Source organism: Notothenia coriiceps, unplaced genomic scaffold (assembly GCF_000735185.1).
Source record: "Notothenia coriiceps isolate Sejong01 unplaced genomic scaffold, NC01 NC01_scaffold00000339, whole genome shotgun sequence".
NCBI lineage: Eukaryota > Metazoa > Chordata > Actinopteri > Perciformes > Nototheniidae > Notothenia > Notothenia coriiceps.
The window spans coordinates 6,553,429-6,578,729 of NW_011333040.1; the positions used below are offsets into that span (position 1 = coordinate 6,553,429).

At 39.3% G+C, this 25,301-nt stretch overlaps 2 protein-coding genes and 1 long non-coding RNA gene across 5 annotated transcripts in view; 2 read left to right on the top strand and 1 right to left on the bottom strand.

The window, feature by feature from the left end:
* Positions 1-5,927: 5,927 nt before the first annotated feature.
* The window catches only part of LOC104950379 (DNA nucleotidylexotransferase-like), a 21,652-nt gene continuing 2,278 nt past the window's right edge, over positions 5,928-25,301 (top strand). The window contains exons 1-5 of the mRNA XM_010776900.1: positions 5,928-5,936; positions 6,005-6,175; positions 11,131-11,202; positions 11,388-11,511; positions 22,166-22,298. Of these exons, the coding sequence (XP_010775202.1) occupies positions 5,928-5,936; positions 6,005-6,175; positions 11,131-11,202; positions 11,388-11,511; positions 22,166-22,298 (509 nt within the window). The remainder of the gene's footprint in view (positions 5,937-6,004; positions 6,176-11,130; positions 11,203-11,387; positions 11,512-22,165; positions 22,299-25,301) is intronic.
* On the bottom strand, positions 7,744-9,921 carry LOC104943491 (uncharacterized). Its single transcript, XR_798113.1, has 2 exons — positions 9,892-9,921; positions 7,744-7,907 (listed from the first exon to the last, which is right to left on the bottom strand). It is a non-coding gene; the product is annotated as an uncharacterized lncRNA (long non-coding RNA).
* Positions 14,241-16,306, top strand: LOC104943473 (COBW domain-containing protein 1-like). 3 transcript variants are annotated; one of them, XM_010768921.1, is made up of 4 exons: positions 14,241-14,477; positions 14,923-15,054; positions 15,680-15,766; positions 15,893-16,306. In XM_010768921.1, exons 2-4 carry the CDS (start codon positions 14,943-14,945, stop codon positions 15,916-15,918), a joined length of 225 nt encoding a protein of 74 aa, XP_010767223.1. In that variant the 5' UTR covers positions 14,241-14,477; positions 14,923-14,942; the 3' UTR covers positions 15,919-16,306. The 3 variants fall into 3 exon arrangements, with proteins under 3 accessions (XP_010767223.1, XP_010767215.1, XP_010767206.1); XM_010768913.1 differs by having other exon boundaries at positions 14,242-14,531; positions 14,895-15,054; positions 15,893-16,305; XM_010768904.1 differs by having other exon boundaries at positions 14,245-14,531; positions 15,893-16,303.

The following is a 25,301-nucleotide window of genomic DNA, read 5'->3' on the forward strand; positions in this document are numbered from 1 at the left end:
TCTGATTACCTAGTTTGGGCGTGCACATTTGCCACACGCAAACCTACCTCTTTTGGATTTGGAAAGGTTGGCATGTATGCGTTTGCTAGTTGTTCAGTGTAATATGCCAACCTACTACAACAGCTAGTGGTTCATATTAGGCTAGCAAGAACATGTTTACAATTGCAATCTTATACGGGGTAGTCTGCTACGTTCGGTCATTCATTGTAGCTGGCATAAAAACAATGTTTTCCCTAGCAAACTCATAGCTCTTGTCTTGGTAGCCTTCTTTTTTAGCTCGGTAGCATACATGCTAGGAACGCCAACTATAATGTAACTAAGTTTTGCGACTGACCGTACGGTAAATCCCCGAAGTATACTGTCTATGAGTATTTTGTGTGGGAATGCAGGCATTCTCCTGCTATGAAAGGAGGCCATCTGCGATCTGCTGACATTGGAGTTGATATATGGAAACGCTAGCAACTTAGTTAGCCCAGTTGGCACTGTGTGTCAATGGCTTAGCAGCCTGAAAAACGTTTACCCATTTAAACAGTCGTGGTAGATACCTTGTTTGTTTTAAACATCATAAATACACAAACAACAATGAATACTTACAGGTTGTGTACCCGAATCTCCCGCTGGTCCAAACAAAGTAGGAACAGCATCGTTCTTCAGTGCCCTACGCTGTACATATCCGGCATGAATCGCTGAAAGGTTTGGGAATGTTTTTTTTCGTGAAAGGCTGGCAGAAGGTGTAGCCTCTGGGTATTCACACGTCACAGTACCCAGGAAGTAAACAATGGAAAATAAGAAATCTCCAACGAGGCGTTTTGGGGCAGCATAGACTGTGTTAGAGTTTTACTCCCTACAGGGTGTACTTTGAGGGTTTTTGACTCTGCAGACCGCTTACATGCATAAAAACCTTTATAACACACAAGGGGACGGGTAATAACCGGAAAAGCATGACATGGGCCCTTTAAGATAAGATACTAAACTCTTAGTTGTGTGTTCTTTAAAATGCAATGTGTAAGCCAGAAGTTCGATATAAACAACAGAAAAATGTACTTTAATTACATGTAAGGAGGTTTAATTGTTGACTGCCCGGTCCACTATAGGCAATAGTTTGAGAGTTCAATAAAGCTCCTTTGAATTTGAGTCATTTAGGAGTAGCGCTAAACAAAGGTCTTGTCAATCCATTGTTCGTGTGAAATTTATAGTTTGTCCATTGGATAAAATACAAAGAGACAGAAACTAGAGAGCGACTTGCATCTTCCTCTCTTCATCATCACAGGCAGTCGACCAATAGTATAGTGTGATTTTGGAAATGGGAAAAGTCTTTGGCATTTGACCCATCGTGATATTGTCCTCCTTTAGGTGGAGGTGCAGCTGTAGGTAGAATAGGAAACCCTTAATGCCTGAAATGACAGCTGACTGCAGGAGAGAAGAGAACATTTTTAAAGTTTGGCAGCAGAACGATGATTGTTGGGGGAGTCAGAGAGAGAAGTTGTTATGTACATTTCTGATTGAATTTGCGCTGTGCTTCTTTTCTCATAGACTTCTATTCAATCTGACTTTTTGCGGCTAACCATAATAAAGAATTCAGGTTTAAAGGCACTTCTGCTTTGGCTTTACTTTTCAGACTCATAGGTTGCTGCTTGGTTACATCAAATGAATCCCTATAGTTTGTATAGATTGCTGGTAATCAGCTTCAAACACCTAACTGTTCTGAGAAGCAACTTGATGGGGCTTACAGCTAAATTGCTCCTTTTTGTAGTTGCTTGCGTAAGATGCTAAACGATGCTGATGTGAAGGCTGCTTTGTATTGATCAGTACCTCATCACTCAGGTGTAAGACTGAGAAACAACAATTGAATTAGCACAGGTGTAAGAGTGAAACAAACGATGCCTGTTTCCATGTATGTGCTTTAGTTTCTGGGTACAGGGATTGTTGAAGCGGACGTTTGAAAAGAACAGTTCTATTGTTGTCACCTTTTCCCTACTATGACAAGTCAAATAGTCTGTCACACCAATATCACACCAATTAAAACTACAAAGTGAGATGCCGTGAGAAAATATACACCACATAAATGCAATTATCACATTACCCGCATTTAATTGTGCACATAATCCAAAATGTTTCGGGGTTTTGGCAGGAAGTATACCCTCTGGATGTTCAAGCAGCAACACTTTAGCATTTTCTGTTACATTTTTCTTTAAATGAGCAAAAAGTGATAATTGTGTTTAGTTACTTTTCATTGAAATTTGTTCTGTACTTTTTCTGGCTTTTTTCTTCTTTTTTTTTAGCAGGTGGCTAAAAGGAGAACCATACCTGGTACTTCTCTTTAAAGAATTCAACCATCTTGCTTCAATAAAAACTAGCTTCATTTCTCAGAAAAGTGCTGCCTATTAGAAATAATGGGAGTTCTGAGGCACAAATGCCACCTGCAGCTCGGAGACATTCAGACAGCAGTCTCTTAGCCCACATAATGATATAACCTGTTTAGCTCATAAATGGCTCTATTGATGATCCAACTCTCATGTGGTGACATTTTTTCCTTTCACTTGGTTCTGCAACAGTAGCTTGTCCCTTCAGCACAAATATCCAGCTGCAAGCCAATATCACAAAGTGTGACGGTGATGTATTTTTTCTTGTTTCATTCTCTTAAAGTGAAATAACTCATTAGGGTTTTGTGGAGATAGTGCCACCATTTGGCAATTTGCAAAGCACAATGCCTAGATTGCAAATCAATCTTTTATTGTGATTAGTTTTAAATGTATTTATATGTTTTACTTTGCTTTTTTTACACTGTACAAATTACATGGGGAGATGCTGACATATGTATACGTCTTGTACACTAGATTCAATCATTCCAGTTTTTCATCCAAACTATTAGGACTTTTTAACTGGTATTTATAATTTTTCTATGACATAAACAAAATCATCACATTTCACTTTTCTACCCTTAACATAAATGAAATGACCGTTCACTACCTGTTTATTGACTAAACAACAGTGTGGTACTATCCAAATAAAATGAAGTACAGTGAACTAAAATAAATAATAAAAAGGAAAATAAGGAAATCATATTTACAGTAAATATTAATAAAGAGGTGCGACTAGAGCTCTGGCATTGCCTGTTTTAATGTTGGCCATCTTTGATCGAACCTGCCTCTTCATTGCATTCTGCGGCTTCAACCAGGAAGCTGTTATGGGTTTTCTTTTGCTATTAAAAGCAGAATCCTTTACAAGATAATCATATTTCTATCCGTCAGATCACTATACAGTATTGCCAAGTATACAAAGGGCTGGATCCAGAGTGAATGTAATGCCTAGCACCTGTTTAATCTTCATTTGAATATCTTTCAAGAAGTCCAGGATCTTTGGGCTGTAATTTATTTTTTAACGCTATTCAAAACAACATAATGATTGACAGCTGTGTGATATACCTGTTCAGAGTGAGGTCTTCACTGACTAGGGAATTATAATTAGAGTAGGAGCATCACGGGGTGATGGTAATTTATATTTACATTACCATGATTGTCTGTTTCTAATACTGCAGATAAATATATGTTCATGACTCATACAGACAATGACCAGTCGCTAGCTAGCTTAGGAAGAATTTCACTGACAGTAGAATTTAGCCAGGGCTATGAGATTGTTGTGTGTGTATCAAACATATGATCTACACACTAGGATAAAAGTTCCAATAATTTTATATTTAGCAATGTTTTGGGGCAGTCAAATCCTGTCCTGACCATGGTGGGTGTTTATATCAGATGATGTTTCTGAAACACACATAATCTGTTAAATATAACTTTTATCAAACTGATCATGAAGGTACTGTATTTATAGAGATACTATGGTTGTTCTGTTGAGATGCTATCAGACACCGGATCTGTAATGTTCAGTCCAACTGATATTACAATCTATATGTTCTTTAATTAACAACGTTTAGGTTTTTAAAGCCTGGTAAAGGATTAGTTGATATAAATTGATGATATACTTAGTGGCTGCAGTTAAAAGTCTCACTGGTCAAGAATGTGACTCACCTGAAATTTGAACAGTTAAAGATTGTGCATAATCCTTGACTTCTAAATATATTCTCCAAAATGCAGCACTATTAGCACCATTCTTTTATAAATGTAGATTCACAAAATATGAAATTATTTTAACCAGCATTTACAATTTTCATCATGCATGGTTGACTCATTTTCAACTTTTATGAAATATTTATAGATTTGTATTAATGATCTGTAATGTAGATAAAATGTATTTAGTTGACAATGACCGATGACACAACGCCTAGAACAGCTAAGAAAAGCACATTGCTTAAGTGTAGTGTATCCTTTAAACCAGTCCTGCCATATTACAATAACCAAGACGATATCTAGTCTAATAACACAATATTGATAAATTGAAATGCGTTTTTTTTTAAATCACATTTAAATTAATTCCAATATTCACCATCACTTTAGATCACTCCTAAATATATATATATATATACTCTTAACCTGCTTCATTCCTCATCCCGTTAACCAGTTAGTGGCTGATCTTTGCCGCCGAGTTGTGTAATCACTCGTAGATTCATTCATTCCATGATCCTGACAACAGCCTATTTGAGCATTTTACTATGTTGCCTTCAAGGGAAAGCCCATAGACCCCCCCGAGGAGCCAGCTGTGAACAAGTGGAAAATGACAGCTTCCTGTCTGCTGTTTGCCAGCCTCTAATGTCTTTGTCTGGTCATCCAGGAGGAAACCAACATGCAGCATGTCCTGCTGTAAAGTGACAGAGAAGAGTGATGAAGGTGTGGGGGGGGAGTGACTTCTGTTCCCTGTCTGGTGTCCTGTACGGGTCAGTGCATCTCACATGTGAATGTACACCTGACCCATCTGTGCGAGCTCTCACTTTCTTCGCTGCGTTTTCTCTCTCTTTCCTTGGTTTGATGTTTAATCCAAAAATGGGGATTCATGCAATGTTATCAGCTGATTTAAAAGACTATCAGCGGTTATTGGCCTGTGGGTCAGAAGGGGCCTAGTCCAACTACTACTAGCCTACATTTTAGCACTGATTAACATGGTTGAGCACCAAAAGCAGCAATACAATAACATGATGGATATCTTAGCGATAATTATGAGCAAAGGTGAACACAGTCTGGTGCTGTAGCTCCAGTTTGAAGAAGTTGCTTTCTTTGTATTAAACACATTAAGTGCCATTCAGTTTTACGTATTACATACATACATTATTTTTAGGTTTCAGTTTTACAAAGCAGTAGGAGCATATAGGCCTGTCTGACTCATTTTAATGGAAGCGATAACAACTGGTAACGTTAGGCGTGTTGGATGGATTTTGGCATCCATGTTAAAACCATCTTTATGTACACAATGTTAGGTTTGAGGTTAGGGTTCTGACTTTCACTTTTACAGTTATCTAACCCAAACTACGATCTTTCTCCAAAACCTATCCAAGATTGTTTTTTTCCTCAACCTCAAGTTGCCATGTTCTGTCTGTGTGTTTCTGGTTTTACCTTGAAAAGCTTTCCCCCCCTGGGTTACATCTGTTTTTCCTTCCTGTCTTTATGTTTTCCCACCTGTGTGATTTCTACCTCACACTGATTCCTATCACCCTGCTGTCTGGTTCTTGTCCATGTTTCGTGTCTGCATTTTCCACCTGTGGATTTTGCTCCTTGTGTTTCGTCCAGTCATCCTGATTTGTCCCTGTTTTTGCTACTTTCCCTTTTATTTTACAATGCCTGCTCTTTTAGCTTTTTTTTTTGTGTGGACCAGCTTTGACTATTTAAAGCATGCTTTTTGTTATACTTGCCTCAATTTTTTTTTTGGACCAGCATTTCAATCCTGCCTTTCTTGACACTTACCCTATGACAAAAGTAATAATACATAGTAAAGATAAGAATGAATAGTTCCCATTTAAATGGCTGTACACAAACCTAATGGGTGCAGTAAGCTTGTCTTTTGATGCTCCTGATCTGATATTCTATTGGACATGTTTCCTCTTCCCCTCTTGTAGGATGCTTTTGAAGTGCTGGCGGAGAGCTATGAATTCAACAACATGGAGGGTCCATGTCTGGCTTTCAGGAGAGCTACGTCTGTTCTGAAGAGTCTGCCCTGGGCGGTGCGGTGCCTGGGGGCTACCCAGGACCTGCCCTGCTTAGGGCAGCACACCAAGAAAGTGATTGAGGTAAGGCCCCGTCTGCAAAAAGAGTCCAGTTAATATGACAACGATCCATCTGTATTACGTGGTCTCATGAAACAAGAGTATTGAGTTTGGCACTCCAGTTTGATTTAGATTCTATAGCCTGGAAATGCAAAGGTTTTCAGAAGCATAATCACATTTCCAAACACGGAGAGCTTTCAAATCCGTCTCTGTGTGCATACGATAAATAATGCAAAGTTTACTGTGATGGATTGCCTCAATCACCACTCATTTTTATGATTCCTTTTTTTTTTTTTTTTTTCAACTTCATTTGCAGTCTTTTGGGAAATGATCTAAAATCAGTCGCTGTCCTGAAAAGAGAAAATCAATCTGGACACTCATGGAAATGCACTGGAAAATGGTCAGCAGTAATGCTTCGCTAAAAGAATCAAAGCCAAAAGTATAGTCATTTAATGTAACATACATTTTTAAAGACAGAACTGACAGTAAAAAAATGAAAACATGTCAATATTGTTTTAAAGATGTATGTCGTCATTTAGAACCAGTGGGCTCGGGTTAGGTTTGTTTTCTACATAGGAATTGTTAAAGAAGAAGAAGAAGATGGACCTTTATTGATCCCCCGAAGGGGAAATTCAGTTTTTACAATATCGATATATTGAAATACGCTGTTTTAAAATCACATTTGAATTAAGTCCAATATTCACCATCTCTTTAGTTCTATTTACCTCCACTAACTCCTAAATATATATATACTCTAACCTGCTAAATGACTCACCTGTTAACCAGTTAGTTCTCTCGTAGATTCATTCATCCCATGATCCTGGCTACAGCCTATTTGAGCATTTTACCATGTTGCCTTCAAGGGAAAGCCAATAGAGCAGTGGTTCTCAACCTTTTTACACCAAGTGCCACCTGAGAAAATATATGGCTCTCCAAGTACCACCATAAGACCAATGTTAAAATACAGTCTATGCAGTTCATGCAGGACTCAGAGGCAAATGTATTCATAATAACATTATTTATTGTGTACAAAGGGCAGTCTCTCTCTCTCTCTCTCTCTCTCTCTCTCTCTCTCTCTCTCTCTCTCTCTCTCTCTCTCTCTCTCACTCATCACTCACTCACTCACACACCACAAGTGAGAATATAAACTCACTCAATCACTCACACACCCCACCCAAGTGAGGAATATAAATATAAAGAACAAAATAATAACTTATTCTCACACAACGAATGACAACCGTACATACATGTCATTTCCTATACCAAAGTTTGAATGTAGGCCTCCTGCAACAACGTACATTGTAACAGAAAATCTACTATTGGGAATTCAGTTCCATAATAATAATAATGAAAGCCTCTAGGAGCGGATGAGCCTAAGGGCTAATAGCTCATCTTCAGTCTGCTGATGTTTGCTATTGCCATTTCTGTGGTGGAAAAGTACAAAAGAAAAGAAAAAGATAACAATTAAGGACAAGTGTTTACTTTTTCAGCTTTTAACCTCGGTCACAGCCTTCTCTGACCCGGACCGATTTGACCGATCTGCACATCAGGACCGCTACGGGCCTCCACCAGAATTTCCTCTGGATTCGCCCTACCCAGTCATAGTTCACCATCTTTCGGGTCCTATCGCACGCGCTCACGCTCCCCCTCCCCGACTGTGCGGGCCGGGATCCCACCTCAGCCGTCGCGTGCCGGCCCTCACTTTCATTGCGCCACGGAGTTTTGAATGCACCCTCTGACTCGCACGCGCGTTATACTCCTTGGCCCGTGTTTCAAGACGGGTCGGGTGGGTTGCCGACATCGCCGCAGACCGCTGACCTCTTTTACGTGAGCCGATCCCCACTCTGGCGGCACGACGAGGTCGGAGCGCACTGAGGACACTCCGCCCCGGTTGGCAGTCGCACCGGAAACAGGGGGCCCCGTCCCTCCCCCAATGGGGAGAGAGGGCGCAGCGAGCACTTTGTCCACGGCCCCGGGAAGTGGTGAGGTCTGGTTCAGTCCGGTTCTGGGTCCTTCTCCAGATCTTTTATTTTAATTTTTAAATATTTTTTATATTTCAGATTCCTCCGCGTACCACAACCACAGGTTGAAAACCACTGAGTAACCCATAACAGTTCTAAATTGGTTTGAATCCTACTTAAAGGACAGAAAAAACGTTGTTTCTATAGGTAAATACACATCTGAGTTGAAAAATATGATGTGGGGTTCCTCAAGGCTCCATCTTGGGGCCTCTCCTCTTTAACATCTACATGCTACCACTGGCTCAGATAATGAAAAACAACTAAATAAGTTACCATAGCTATGCAGACGACACACAAATGTACATAACCATTTCACCAGGAGACTACAGTATGCTCCAATTCAAACACTGAGTAAGTGCATTGAACAAATCAATGTCAGAACTTTCTTCAATTAAACACAGATAAAACTGGGATTTACAAATATATTGACATGTATGCAGATGATCTAACGATGTAGATTTGTTTATTAAAAACTTGTAGCACAAGGTTTTGCAGCAAACTGTAACTGGAACACAGCACAGCTGGTGAATCCAAGCTAACGTTTTTGTATCCCCAAGAGAGAATTGGGAGCCAGTTGAAATACGGAAAACACCTAAAACATACAACAAAAATGTATCATACAAATGCTAAAATCGTCCGTGCGACGGAACAGTGTAAATGAAGTGATAGCATAACTCTGAATTGCATGCTTCCATTATCATTTAACCCTATCATCAGTGATTGAAAAATAATCACCACCAATTGAATACAGCTTCATTTTTTGACAGACTTTATGTTTTGAGTTTCTCTGTGAGGGAGCACGATCCCGACTTTCTTTCACTTCAGTGTTTCTCAAATGTTTAGCATATTGTTTTAGCTGGATCTTTCGTCATCTATCAACACCAATGTGCAACTTTCAGATGACACAGAAGTGGAATCTCATCTTTCAGAAAAAAAGTTACTGAAGGCAGATACAAATTCAATCTTTCAAAGAGATATCAAACACTATTTTGAAATGTAAAGTACAAGACAGACTAACAAACACACCAATCACACATGAGCACACACACTGACAGGCATCACATCAATTTATCTCGTCTTTGGGGGGAAAAGTCTTATCGGGTCACTCAGCAATCATCCCCTCACCTACAGTTGTGCTCGGGGCAGAAATCATGGCAAGTTGTCAGGGAAAGACAACGCTGAGTCCCTGCCGGAGAACAAGGTGAGCCGTGCATTCCAACTTCTGACACATTAAACCTAACAGAGTCTCAGAGCGAGTCTCCGAATCCGTCAAATCTGTCAGCACAAATGTCCCCAGAGACTGAAGTGACTGCCTGTGAATGACCTCTCCCTGTTGTTGTTCTTAGACCCAGCCGATGAGTTTTTCTTTACCCACATGTCTCTTTGAACAGATCGTGGCTCAAAACAAGAAAATGACACAACACAAAAAACGTGAAACCAAACAAAGTAAAAACAAAACGCCTGATGTGGCTGTGAACATCGGAGTGACACCGTCAGCAGCGACAGAATCGTACTGAACATCCATAGAGGAGAAAAGATATAAAACCTACTGACGTGAAAGTCTGGGAGCACTGAGGCAGAGTTGGGGATGAATAGTCAGTATGTGTTTTCTGTGTGTGTGTGAAGATGTGTGTCCTCCCCCGGGCAGGGAGTGTGTTCAAGCCTTATACTTGCATTTGAGGTTAGCCTTAGCCGGAGGCTTGAAATGCAGTGGTGGACGGGTGGATGCATCATCGAGCAGTGAAGGCTGCTTTAAACTGCACTGTACTCACAGTGAGGGTCTCAGGTTCACTGGTTAATTTATACCAGAAGTCCTCCATGCAGACGCTAAAAATGGACACTGATACTGCTGGTAAAACACAAATATACCCCAAACGTTGACTTTAATTAAGTGTATTAAGTTAACTAATTTGAAAGCAATAATTTCTGAAAGCAATAATTTCACATTTAAATAAAACAAATGTATGCTACATCTTTACACTTTCCCCAACTGAAGATAGCTGATAACCGCTACCTCACTTTATGCCAGGGGTGTCAACCTCATTTTAGTTCAGTGTCCACATACTTCCAAATGTACTCTCAAGTGGGCCAAACAAGTTAAATCATTGCAATTTGTTGCCTTTGTTTTAGTGCAAAAAAGAACATTCTGTTGTTGTTCAAATTGAATAAATTATCCTTTTACAAAACATTAAGATTAACCTGAAATTTCTCAAGAAAAACAAGTTCAACAATTGTATACACAGTGTATTTACAAAGGCACAATGCATGTAGTCTCTGGTATCTGGAACTGAGCAATATAGTATATTATTTTATGATCAAAACAACTTGTCCAGATCTAATAATGATCTTACATTAATTTCGATATCTGTGTAGTAATCCTGACCGCCTGAACTGACACACCAGTGGGTTAAGGAAGAAGGATCAGTTATCCCCCCTGCCTTGTGATTGTATAAAATGTATAGATACAAAATACACAATTAAAGTTAATGTCTTGTCTGTAATATTTACCCTTTGCAAAGTCATCCTGAGAAGCCTCTGACAGGCCAGTTTTGGCCCGTGAGCCGTATTTGACATCCCTGCTTTATGCGTTCACATAATGAAGACAGTTAAAGTGTGACTGGAAAATTAGCAGTGCTCTGCTCAGAGCGGCAAACAATTAAACACGTAACAAAAGTTCCCAACAATAGAGGATGGGGAAAACGTTATCTTGGTTTTTTATGTACTCCATAAAAACGGCATAAATCCTCGGTTTCTCAACAACAAAGCTGTTCTCGCTTGAGAAGAAATGGAAATGAGCACACAAGAAGCACCTTTTTCAAGTTGGAACCGTTTTCAAATGAGCAGCAATTTGAGGCCATTTCTTAATTGCTGATGGAACAGAAACGAGGGTAAAAAACATGCTGATGCTGTGACACCGAGAGCGTTTTTCCTAATATAATCTACTCTTATGTTCCGCAGGAGGTCCTCCAATGTGGCCGTTCGTTTGAAGTCGAGGAATTGCTCTCTGATGAAAGGTATCAGACTTTTAAGGTCAGTAGATGAAAAACAACTCTTTTACTTCCCCGCTTTTTGGTACTTTGCAGTGAAATCTGATTTGCATTTGCTATCTCTTAAGGACATAAAGCTCTTCAAAACTTTTGAATGCTAACCCCCTCCCTGAGAAGTCATTTCAGAGCATGTCTTCTTGATTACGTCCTTACCTCGTTTCCTGCCAGCTGTTCACAAGTGTGTTTGGGGTTGGACCGAAGACGGCTGAGAAGTGGTTCTGCAGAGGGCTGCGCTCATTCAGTGACATTCTGACAGACCACAGCATTCATCTGAACCGGATGCAACAAAGTGGTACGTCAACCTCTCAGCAATTTAAGCTCTGCCACTCCACAAATGATAGGTTGATAATGACAACTAGTGTTTGCTTCCAAAAAAAGACTTAAAGACGGGGCCTTGCGTGTCATTTGGAATCATTTTGTCCCATATGAGACTCCTTATGTGAAGTGCTAGCTGTAATGTGTTTTCTCTAGAGTGAGATGAGATGTGACAAGAAGGGAGTTTATAGTGAAATCACAATGGAACAGCCAGCAGGGGTATTTTTAATAAAAACCAATGAACAGTGACTGTGAAGGGGACCCTTGCTGTGGAATTCCCATGAGCGCTCATCAATCAGCTGGGCAGAGAGGGCCATCTGAGCAAAGACCGGGAGAGGGGGCTGATACAAGGGAGATTTGGGATGTGTTTCAAGCGTTTTTGCGTTGAATCATCCTTTATTGCCTTATTCTTCAGGGCATCTTCCGCAAACTGAGATTTTCCTTAAGGGTTCATTCAAATAAACAGAGGATGGAAAATTACGGTGGCCCTGAAGTGCAGGTCAAAACAACATTTCACAAAACACCACAATATTTCAGAAAACGACACAGCATTTAAACTGATACGGAAAGGGTATTCATTTAGGGAGAACACTTCTTGTTTGTGATTGGACGAAGCCAGCCAGAGAAGCTCTGCTGTGATTGGTTGTTTTTGCTGCTGGCAGCAAAAACAACCAATCACAGCAGAGCTTCTCTGGCTGGCTTCGTCCAATCACAAACAAGAAGTGTTCTCCCTAAATGAATACCCTTTCCGTATCAGTTNGGTCAAAAGCTGAAAAAGCACACTTGTCCTTAATTGTTATCTTTTTTCTTATTTTTATTTTTTTATTTTTTTACTTTGCCACCACAGAAATGGCAATAGCAAACATCAGCAGACTGAAGATGAGCTATTTGCCGTTAGGCTCATCTGCTCCTGGAGGCTTCATTATTATTGTGGAACTGAATTCCCAATAGGACATTTTCTGTTACGATGTACGTTGTTGCAGGAGGCCTACATTCAAACTTTGGTATAGGAAATGACATGTATGTACGGTTGTCATTCGTTGTGTGAGAATAAGTTATTATTTTGTTCTTTATATTCTCACTTGTGGTGTGTGAGTGAGTGAGTGATGACAAGTGAGAGAGAGAGTGAGAGAGAGAGACTGCCCTTTGTACATGTAGCTAGCTGACAATAAATAATGTTATTATGAATAAATGTGCCTCCGAGTCCTGCATGCACTGTGCATATACACTGTATTTTAACATTGATATGGTGTACTTGGAGAGCCAACTATTTTCTCAGGTGGTACTTGGTGTAAAAAGGTTGAGAACCACTGATCTAGAGAATTCAAACGGCACTTATCATAGCTGCCACTGAGGGACTTCTGGGTCATTTCACTCCCTAAGGAAGGTTCCTAGCTAAATGGACTATTCGACTGCAACCTTGGTCTAACAACAATAAGTCACATGTGTCGAAGCTCTTTTGATTGATGACAATATTACTGTTGACGCTGTATCAGTTGTTTTTTTGCAAGTTAAAGTTGAACCAGCTCAAAAAACATTAGTATTTGGTGGCAAATAAAATTGTGAAAAAGTAAACATGATGACTTGGATATTCAGGCTTGACATGTCTTTTTCAACAAAAAAGAGCTGAGAGCTTCCTCCACAGGTATGATTGGGGATTTTTAGGTGAGAGGTTGAAACAAAAGTGAATTATAAATCTGTTAATAATTTTAACTCTTAAAATAAAAGTATCTTATGAGCCCTTCACTTAGACTCTTTAGGCATTGCACTACCTTTGTTGCAACATCTTTTGCATCATCACTGAAGGGTGTAATGTGACAGACCTGTAATGTTCACGTCTTTCGTAAGCAGTAATGTTGTTCGTTAAAAAACTTTTTTCAGGAACTTTCCTGTTTTTTTTCTTTTAAAAAAAGTAGGTATTATTTAATGGCTAAATTATATAGGATTGTAACATGTATGCCTCTGTGTATGCCAAAGTACTTGTGGTTGGGGTTCCCTTTGTTTAGTTTTATATATAGCTTTTTCATTTGTTTTTAATTATCTTTATTTAATTTCAACCTTTTTACTGAGAAAGGTTTTTGCTCACAATTTCCAACAAACATAAATAATGGCACAATAAGATAGTATACAGTATACTATGCTATATGGAGTCAGGCTAACATGAAACATTAATACATTTACACACACTGCAGATAAGACATGTTTATAGATATTGTGCAGCCCTTTTGATCTGAATATAACTTTAACAACAACATCCTCAGCAGGGAAACTGAAGTGTTTTCATTCTTGGAATAGCCACGATGTAAATGACATGCACATAATTATAATGCTCTGTATTGCGCTATTATTGTAAGAGAATGATTTAATTATTTTAACTTTCTTTGGTACATGGTATACTGAAGGCTACCCTGTTCTTTAAACAGGAAGCAGTTCTGTGGTACTATATTTGGATATATAGTTACACACGACAAAGGCTATTGATGTGACACAATAATAATACTACTACAGTGTCAACAAACGTAAAAGTGTTACAGGATTACTATGTTGTTAGTGTAAGGGTATTTCTGGTAGCCTGTATTCCCTTTATAAAGTTATACATCTGCTAAACGGGTTTATGTCGCCCTCTTCTGGTAGATACTTGTCATTACAAAAACATCCATCTGCTCTGCGAAACTGCAGCTGGGACGAAGGGAAACAAAACCTATGCGTATTGATTGTCAAGCGGCAATTGTTTGTAATAACTATACTTATACAATGTTATTATTTAAAGTCTTATTCTGGTCCGGTAAAAAGCTTGTCCGTATATACATCCAGAAGTGTTTCGAGTCACGAGCGGTCACGAGTGCTGTGAATGAAAGCGGAACCATTGCCGCAGCTTCAGGAGTTGACGGAGCTTCTATTGTGTCGCACACTGTCAAAACGTAAAGCAACAGCATTGCAGAAGTGAGCATTTTGAATACAACTTTGAACATCTTCATCTATAACAAGAACTTTCGGGTAATGTTGTGTACTGCCTCTGTAAATGAATGAAGGGTGGCTCATTTTGCTCTCGTGGCGCATATAAAAGGCAATTATGTCCACGTTGGATGTACTTAATCAGTAAACACACTCTTATGCTAACCGCTAATTATATGGCGAGAGAGTTGATATTATCTTAACGTTGTGTGTGTTGTTCAAACGTGTACAGATTTGTATCCATTATGAAATGATTTCAGGTCATTTGTCTTTTTATTTGTTGAATATTTGATACCATTCCTAAATGCAATCAGACTATTATCACAATGCATTTTTTTTTACGTATATGGTCATTTTTGAAAGATAATTGTTTCCTCTGTTTTTTGTGTAATCCTATCAATGCAGTGATTTATAAAACGTGCTGATTCAACAGATCCAAACATAACTTCTGGTATGGACGGCATGGTGATAGAGGAGGAGGATGACTGCCCAGAGTTGGTGCCCATCGTCACCACGCTTGGTCCTGGAGAGCAGATCCCTGTCACCATCATCTCAGGATACCTCGGTGAGAGACTGTCTGTATGACACGGATTTAATAAGCTAGCAAAAGGTGTGTCTTAAAAACCTATCAGTCCATCCTCATAACAATCAAAATCCGCTTGGTCCTGGACCAGGGTTTCTCTTAACCTAATGATTAATTTGCTTCGCACTTCCTCACCATTTTCATTTTCGTTTTGTTTTGGTGAAAGTATTTTTATTGTTGAAGGAGTAAGACATTTTAAACCCATTTTAACAAATACATTTTGATACATTTTACCAAAAATCCCATCCCATTATAAACCCTAACCTGTTGCACCATCATACATGTACAATGTGAGAGCACAGTCCTACGGCACGACATTTTATATTATGTCTCGTGATATATCATGTTTTTGCCATATTGATTGATTCAGAGATCCTGCTGTGTATAGATATTTCCAGCATGTCAGAACATAATTTTAATAAGCATATGCCAATAAAACATAATTATGCGATATAATGGATGGTGATGTTCCATAGTGATCACAGTTCGATAGATATTTGGAGGACATTTGGCCAATTTTGCTTTAGACAATTGCAGTCTATGTGCATTCCTAAATTGGAATACATTTTGTTATATCTCTTTATCGTTTCTATGTGTGTCTCTGTAGGTGCTGGAAAGACGACACTCCTGAACTATATCCTAACGGAACAACACAACAAGCGGATTGCTGTCATACTAAATGAATTTGGAGAGGGTGAGCTAACAATGCCCTTTTAAATAAATCATAATTAGTAGAAATTATTTTGTTAGGTCTTAACAAAGATTGTAATGGCAATTTTAACTGTTCCAATGTCCTATATTCTTTGCCATTACTTCACAGGAGGGTTTAGAGTGATCCAGACGTAGACACAAACAGATGATTTCCAGTCTTTTTCTGCAGTTTATAATGATGTTTATTTAGCTTTACATACCAAGGTTTAATTACACTGTGTCAATAGTTGTGGTATGAGCATTTGCCGAGCTGGTGGAATCGGTGTGCTCTTCCTCCTGTGTCCTGTGTCCTCATCTTTCCTGTCACCTGTGACCCCTTTTATACACCCGGTGTAGCTAAACCCCGCCACCAAGTGTTCAAAATAGTATTGCTTTATAAATATAAATAAGGTAAACTGAGACACCAACAACACCCATAAAATGGCTCCTACACACCGGCCCCTAATTGGTTTTAGTATGAAACAAAAACAATTAACAATAAATAATAAAGGAGCTATGAAAAATTAAAATGGTGTGTTCTATGTGTTGGTATTTCATTCTTAATAATTTTTCTGTTTATTTTTCCTTATTTTAAGTCATCAGTCTTTGCTGTACTTTATGTCTCAGCCTCTTGGAGCAGACATATCGTGATTTGCAGTTCTTAGGTTGAAACAGTCGTGTTGCCATCCCGTCCAGCGCTTAGAGAACCTGTGGGTTACATTTTCACCCAATTCCAAACCTCTATTCCAGGACAGAAGACACATATTCCTTTGAGGACAATAAACCAAGTGAAGCTGGCAACCAGTCTTCACAGCTACCGCGACAATGTTATATGGACCCGCCAGGTTCGGGTTCCATTTCAGATACACACCCTTTGGGACGATTAGAATGGTCAAGAATGCGTTGAGCGTTTTTTAGAGAGAGAGTAAGTAGAGAAAGGACTACAGACGAAAGAGAGAAGAAGAGAGAGTTACAACCACCGTTTACGACGAAAAAAAAGTTATACTAAGGCCCCGGCACACGTGGAATTGATCGCGGGTCCAACTAAACCGTCGGGACTAATATGCGTGAGCTAATCGAACCGTCAAGCTATTTATCAACATTACAATTTTCCAGCCTGTAGTTCTCTGATTTGACTCTACTTACATAAACTTGTCTTTCCGCTTTCCTTCTTTTCAAAGTTAGAAAATAAAGACTAAAATTTTTTTTGAGGTTTATCTGAGATCAGTGACATTGTAAATGAACTGTCTCGTAGTCTCGTCGGCAAGATCAAAGGTCGGTGAGTGAGCATGTCGAGAGGACGGAACTTGAGTGTACGAGACTCGCTGAAGAGGTTCCCGGCGCGACGTCCACCTCCTACGCGTCTTTCCAGTTAGTCTTATGTAGATCAACTATTGTTTTAACCGATGATGGTCCATACTGTTATAACGATAAATAAAAAACGTGTGCTTAATGATAAAGTCTATCTTTACCTTCCAATATGTATGTCACAAAACAAACTGTGAAGTTGTTGAAGCCTCGTTTTATCTTTTTGACCGGTTTGGTCGGGTAACAATAAGTTGTAATTGCGTTCAAATACTATGAGATCATTTCTTACGTATAAATTTTTATAATACAACAGCGTTTTGATACTGTGGACAACGAGATGCGGTCAAACATAGTCTTGACACTAGGAATCATTTATTTTCAGTAGATACTCGACCACGTTCAAATCCGTTTCAGCCATGATAACGACGGAGAACACCATTTGACTCCATTATAGTTGTTGTTCGTAGTACACTGTAAACCGGTTAAAACGAAATCTGTTAACGTCAGATACACGTAAGGATTTAACCTTATGTAAAACAATATAGAGAAATAGCAAAGATACACACAGAGACATCCACGACCTTTCTGCTGTGAGGACTTGATATAGGATTGCCTTGTTGTGTTGTTCGCCTAACGACAGTATGATTTACTTAAACCTCTCCCACTCGATTGTTACGGGAAAATTTATTTAGTATTAATCATCTTTAATAAAACAATCCAGAATTGTTTCTAACATTACCGTTAAAATTGACAAGGTTACAGGATATAAGAAACGGTAATGAAGTGTCCTCCCAAATCTCACTAGGTCTGCATCTGTGTTTGTCTACTAAAGGTCAGAAAAAGACGTCAAATATTACTACAAATAAATCGAAATGTATGGTTCCAAATTAATGTGACACAGTTATCAACACCATACTCGTAAACGGCTCGACCACCTTAGCCACACGAGAAGGAGGACACAGGACACAGGAGTAGAAAGGACAGTGGACACTGGGGAAAATATGTGGGCCACATCGATTTGGGGCGGTGGTTCACAAGTTTTATCATAACGAAATATTTATATTTATTCCATTTGACTCTGTGGTTGTTGTGGGTATTTTACCGAGGATGTGTGGCCGGGGATTAACCAAAATCATACTTTGTTTTTGTTAATTGTTATTTATTATTTCCTCGATACTTTTTAATTTTACCACACAAGATACACAACCATAAAGTAAGAATTATTAAAAAGACAAATAAAAAGGAATAAAATTCAGTAGTCAGAAACGACATGAAATACAGAGTCGGAGAACCTCGTCTGTATAGCACTAAACGTCAAGAATCCAACTTTGTCAGCACAACGGTAGGGCAGGTCGCGAATCTCTTGGACACCCAATGTAAAAGTGGGTTAAGGTTTGGAGATAAGGTCCTGTCTTCTGTGTATAAGGAAACTCCTGTTATTTGGTTCACTTCGACCGTTGGTCAGAAGTGTCCAGACACGTGAACCTAAGTCGCCACGGGACAGTGGTGTATTGTCGTTTTTAGCGTCTACCTCGACGGAACCATTGCACAAACAACAACACCGTTGACCCTTAAGAAACAATGTAATACCTATGACCTAAATGTCGTCGTTCGTTGTCCCGTCGGCTGGCTGACCGCATAGGTGACTTTACCTACAGACAAACAAGAGTCACCTGGTATGCTACTGGGTGGAGCTCAATCCCAAGGAATGTCGCATACCAGGAGAACGACCGACAACTTGATCCGAGGGTTCCCTTAGGTCATGGAACCTACGTTAAACAGGTTACTCATCCAGTTACGGTCTTCAGTTAACTAACTTTATAACAAACAGAAATTCAATTCCAGGAAACACAGGTCCAGGAGAACTTGTCCTTACACCACGAACCTTTGTCCGTACCAGAACACACACTTTGTGTAGTCAAACAACAACCAACTTTGAACAGAAACAGTTCTCATCTAGGTTTGAACTTTNCTGGACAAAAGTTAAACATGAACAAACCACAGACTGTCTGTGTCATGGTGAATACAGTCGCTGGTTTATTTATGTCTGTATGCCGTTGTTGTGAGTGTGGACGGAGCAGCTACAGGTTAGTTTAGCCTGATCAATCCGATCTCCATTCAGAAAACACGCATTTTAAAAGGTAATTCGCCTGCCGTCTGCAGACTTGTTAAAACATTAATTCATGGTTTTTACCAACCTGTATCAGTATGTTGTTACTTCGGCATCATTTAGAAACGTGTATTACAATTAAATCACGGTAAAATATGTTATTTTTATTGTAGTTGGTATCTACCGAAGTATTTGCATGGATATAAGCCCCGAATATTCGCATCGCTCTAATCGTGATTCAATTGTAATACACGTTTCAAAATGATGCCGAAGTAACAACATACGTTTTCTGAAATGCTGTAGTGTTTTTTGAAATGTTGTTTTGACTTGCACTTCAGGGCCACCGTAGAAATAACTGAATTTTTCAATTAGAACTTTTCAAAACATTAAGGACCTTTTGATTTAAAAAAAAAAGAAGGGCTATTTAAGTTGATTTACCTCAAAAGAAACGTCTGCTTTCTCAATGTTAGTCTCTGGGACAGATTATTTTTGGGCCAAATGGTTTCATGTGACAGTCCTGGAAGTGTTTATGGTTTGTGCGCTGTGTGATATTGGATTCAAAGTCCGGACAAGTTCAGTTTGAACCAATACCTGCCACGTGCAGTTCAAGTGCAGATAAGGCTCACTCATTTCGGTCAAAGGTTGTTATGTCTACTTAACATTTGTCCAAAATAGACTTAAAATGTCTGCACTGTACCGCATCCATCCAATAGCTGTGTACACTTTTCACTCACATTTTAATATTATGGTGGTGCTGGAGAAAAGGTCAGCGTTCATAAAGCTTCTCAATATGTGTGGAGAATAATTTTCTTTCATAAATAGGTGTTGGAGTATTCCAGTCCTGACCAAAGTGTGAGGGTTTGACTGAAATTGCCATCCTTATGCCAGTGCGGCTAAAAACCAACGGTAATGACTTGGATAAAAAAACAAGTCAGTTTTAGGGAAGTGATGTTAAACATATGATATCTGTTCCTGAGATTTTGTTCTGACTTGCTCACGTGAATTTACCCAGTCCGGGACTCATTTTTACGATTAGTGAGAATATATACCTTATTACTCAATGTTCATGAAAAAAGAAACATCTTTGTGTAATTTTTTCTTAAGTTATGCTTCAACTTTCTAACAGGTGTAGTCTACAGTTATAAGTTTGGTAGTTCAAAAGGTTTGAATAAAGGAATCCTGCTGAAGGACACAAAAACCGAAAAATCCCAGAAATCGGATGGATCCCTCATAAAGGTGTCATTCATTGAGACAAGTTTTTTATAGTAATAAGCTAGTAAGCAAGTTAATTTGATAATAAAGTAAGACACTTTTTAAAGGATGGATAGATCTGATAAATGCTAATGTTAATTTAATAACATATATTTACTGGCGCCTGGGCCTTGGTCATTTTGTGAAAGTTGCCTCCGCACAGAGCCAGTAGTGTTTAGAGCGTATCTGCAGTGATTTTACTCTGAAAGGAATGTCTGAGCGAAAAGGAATAGGAGCATCCAGACAATTAGATAACATCAGCCGCAATTGTTGTCAGTTATAGAAACCCCACAGAGCATTTCATGTGTGTGATTTAACGTCTCAAAGGGAGTACTGATGTGCAGCTTTTCATTTGTATGCCTCTCTGCTGCTCAGGATGCACATACTGGAGCACTGCATGAGCTGGTAATTCAAAGCATTATATTACACCGCTCGCAGGTTCCCATTCAGTTTGAAACTCCATCTGATGATGTATTATGCTGACAGACATCTTCATCAAACTGGTCGTAATCCATCATCTGGAGCACTGCAGTGTCCGCTCCGTCCACAGGAATAATGCAACATCTGACAGTGGAAATGTGATCTCACTGTGTTCTGTAAATCTTAAAAGAGCAGAAACCATTTATTTTACAGCGGACAGACATGTCATTCGGTATTTTGAAAATGTGTAGCTCCGTTTGTTCCAAGGGAATCGGAATCAGAGTAGCAGAGTTATTTTTTCCACAGAGGGGGCATTTACATTGTTACAGCAAAAGTAAAGAGTCAACATATTAATCAACAGGCATGCATGAATATTAGAGATTAATTACAATGAACTCTTGTCCTCCATCTAGAGCACATGTGTCAAACTCAAGGCCCGGGAGCCAAATCAGGCCCGTGATGGATTTAATTTCGGCCCGCAGGATAATTTGTAATTGCTATTAGATCTGGCCCGCCGGTATATTGCACGCACACCTTCACTCAATCCTGAGGGTTTCCTCAGTTTTTTTGAAGAGTTGTTGGCCTGTGGAAAAATGTGATCATAAGAAATGACTCTGGAAAAGCTGCAGATAGAGCCATAAAAAATGAATGCAACTGATTATTTAATGTTTAAAGTTCTTTTTATAGGCTTTGTTAGTTCCAGGTTTAATATGTGCAATAAGTTAATTTCAATAAGTTTTTCAATAAACATTGAACCAGTCCAGCCCTCGACTGGTACCGATTTTTTTATTTTGGCCCACTGTTTATTGGAGTTTCACACCCCTGATCTAGGTGGACAACAATAAGTACAGTAACGATATTTTTTCTTTTTCATAAGAGAAGCGTAGCATGGAAGTGTGAAAGCAGCCAGATAACAGCAGTGATAATAAAAGCATATATTGCACAGTTATTACAGAGTATGTTACAGTAGTTGAATAGTCTAAATAAGTGATAGAAGCCAGTACAAATAAATCATAAAGCACTTAAGTGAACAGATGTTATATTCATTGTTGTTATATGAAAAAATATACTTTTTATGCACACTACTAGAAAAAATACAAAGTCAGATACATGGAAATCCATCTATCAATCTCAGCATCTGCATTTGTGATAATGCTCTGGTGTCTGCAGCAGCTAGTCGACTTCTTTCAGCCTCAGAACTGATCACACGTTACCTTACTTTTAATTCACCCTGACTCTCCACTTCTCCAGAGGAACAGGCTATGATTGATGGCTGGCTTCCAGACTAATAACCATGTGGTGTGTTCCCTCCAGGTTTCCTGCATCATGGAGACATCTCCAGGGCTGTCAGTGCAGCCGAGGCCCGGTCCCTGAGGCGCGTTATTGACGGAGCTGTCCACTGCGTCACGCCGGCCGCCACAGTCGCTCTGACAGGTGGCTTTCACAGGTACATGACTTGTCTTTTCCGCTCAGTGTAGATAGGCAACAGCGCTTCCCATCATGCATATCTCTCTAGTTTCCCTCTGTTGTTAATCTCTTAATGACCAGGAAATGCTAAGATATTAGTCGATATTAAATAGTAAATCAAATGTGTTATAATAATAATAGATTAATTTGGTTAGCGCTTTTACAGGTGCTCAAAGTTGCTTTACATAGATAGTGAAAAGAAAAATAACAACGAATAAATGTAGTTAAAGTCAAATTTAAAATCAAGCAATAAAAAAGCAGTCACACATTAAAAGCCAGATTGAAGAGGTGAGTTTTTGTACGTTTTTTGAAAGTGGTGAGGTCAGTGCAGTCATATGTTATGATAACAACACAGCACCATATCTTCATTGTTGATAACAGTGGTATAGTTAGGGATATAAAATATCTTAATAGTATATTGACATACTTGTACTTTATTCAAGTATTCTTTTAATTGATGCTACTTTATATTTTTTCTCCACTACATTTTAGTGGCATATGGTATATTGTACTTTTTACTACAGTACATTTATTTATAGGGGCCCAATATGCTTTTGGGGGTTTTCCCTTTCCCGTGCGTTCTATAGGTTTGTGTGCATGTAAATCAGGGGTGGGGAACCTCCGGCCCCCGGGCCGTATACGGCCCGCAAGACCATTTGGTACGGCCCTCGAGGTATATTTATCAAAACACGCAAAAAAAGAAAACAATAAGAAATTACGACCTCAAACCAAATTAAAAAAGCCCGAGTGCCTTGTTTTTCCCTGGCCCAAGGTCAGGGTCCTTGAAAACCAACAGAGTAAACGTGTATCCGTGGTATATGTCTCGTCTGACAGGGTGGCAGTTTGACGGAGAGCACCAGAAAGTGCTCAGCAACTTCCCAAGCACTAACCTCAATAAGGGAAGGCGCTGTAGAGCATGCCGCAGTTTTGCGTGGCTTGGGTTTTTAGTTGTAAGCCCAGTGGATGATCTGTTCCTCTTTCTACTGATCATACAGTCCAATAACTTGTTGTTATTAGGCATCTGGTTATAGCTAGCAGGTGGCTAGACGAATATAAAGAAGCCCTTTTTCTCCAACCAGTGAGGTAAAGGCCACATCTTTATATGATCCGATTATAGTTATAAAAAAATAGAGAATAAAAGTAAATCGGGTATAAAATAACTATATGACAGTAAAAAAAAGTTGTTATTAAATAAACACAGAATACAGTTTGAAAGGGGAGTGATTATGTAAAAAATCCATAAAGAAAAAGAAAATCTGCTTACAGGCTGTCCCTCATATGATTATGGGTGTTGAGAGATGTATACGCATAGATCTCTTAATGTTGCTCCAAAAGTGCAGCCCCAGATGGAGCCTTAAAGCTTTCAACATTTAAAAAAAACTCTTATGGATAGGAAAGCTAAAATAACCATTTGCACACACCTCTGGATTAAGAGGTTGCTTTTTCTTTGGCAGCAGCCATGAAAGGAAAGGCGAAATGAATGGGTCTGTGATTTGTAGTACTTTTAAGCCAAGAGGTCAAATCATTTGTACGGCCCTCGAGGATGTTGAAAAATTGAAATGGCCCCCTTGAGAGGAAAAAAGGTTCCACACCCCTGATGTAAAATGTGTGTCAAAGGCTAAAGTCGCAATTTGTTCGCGATCCCATGTTCCCATGTTTTCTCTCACACCCCCCCCACCACGAAACACCTCGCATTGGACAATTTCGGCTTACTCTGTTAAACATAATGACATCCACCTAACTAACACTGCGCTTCTAATTGGCTAGCTCCCCAACCCCCACATGGAAATGTGATAAGGCTAGGGGTGGGACATCTCTAAGAGATTGAAGCCAAATTCAAAAAAGCAGAGCCCGGCCCAGCTAACCCAAATCAGAGGCCAGACTGGAAAATCTGGTTTCAGACCAGTGGTGAAAAAAAGAGGTGGCTGCAGCCAGCAGTATGGAGAAAAAATAAAAGAGCTTTTTGACTTTAAAGCAAGAGACACTGTCACAAATATGAAGCTGAATATGAAGCCAGAAAATAGGCACCCTTTATCATTGCCTAGTAACATAAAATTATTTTTAGCCTATATAAAAACAAGGCCATTCCAAATTAGGCATCCCAAAAATAAACACAGACAACTATAAAATGCGTTCATGTTCATGTATTTATTTTTTTTTATTATGATAAAAAACAATAACTATCTTTAATTATAAGAATTGTATAATACTGCCATTCTGCATATCACCTATTTACCTTTTGATTAATTTTAATATCATGTAGTCAGATAAATCCTTTGTATTTCTACCTAAGTAACATTTGGAAGTCAGGAAACTTTTTACCTGTCCAGGAGCTTTTTACTTGAAATAGCTATCCGATCAGATAATCCTAATCGATTAGATTTTGATTACGAAAATTATAAAAGGGTAGACATGTGGATATTATCCGGCCCCCCTGAACCAAACGTGCATTATCTAACAGGATTAGTTTCCCAGCCGACCCCGTTATTTCGAGCATATTTCCAAAAAATTCTATGGATGAATCCCCACTTTCCTTTTGTTGACGGAAAACCCCAATGAACCGGCCATGCACAGCTTACCCTTCCCGGTTTTAAGGAAGCGTCCACTGGCCACCCACTCTATTGAGTTCAAATAATTTGCTCCCAGCGGCCCCAGAGCCTCCCTCCGCCACCCACCTCCATTGTTTTGATGTGCAGCGTTTGTGTCCCCTGAGTAAGCGTGGGAAGCACTCTAAAGTCCTGTTGTGTTGTAAAAAAATCCCCAGCCCATACAAGTGGCGTGTGCAGTAAAATAATTTGCAAACACCAGTCTGGCCAGTGAGGACAGGCGCTTTGTCAACACAGGGTGACACAGAAACTGCCTCGGGGCTCCGAGCTGGCGGGTTCCTTTAATAGGGCGCCGGGCCTAACCAAAAAAAGTAACATGCTGCCAGGCCAGAAAGTGATTGCTTCTTAAAGAAAGTGTTCCTTTTTATTTAGCCCTT

Excerpts from the sequence above, each read along its gene's own strand:
- LOC104943473 (XM_010768921.1), top strand. The coding sequence starts at position 14,943 with ATGGACGGCATGGTGATAGAGGAGGAGGATGACTGCCCAGAGTTGGTG. Across the intron at positions 15,055-15,679 it reads CATCATCTCAGGATACCTCG|GTGCTGGAAAGACGACACTC; the intron begins GTGAGAGACTGT and ends GTGTCTCTGTAG. Across the intron at positions 15,767-15,892 it reads ACTAAATGAATTTGGAGAGG|GAGGGTTTAGAGTGATCCAG; the intron begins GTGAGCTAACAA and ends ATTACTTCACAG.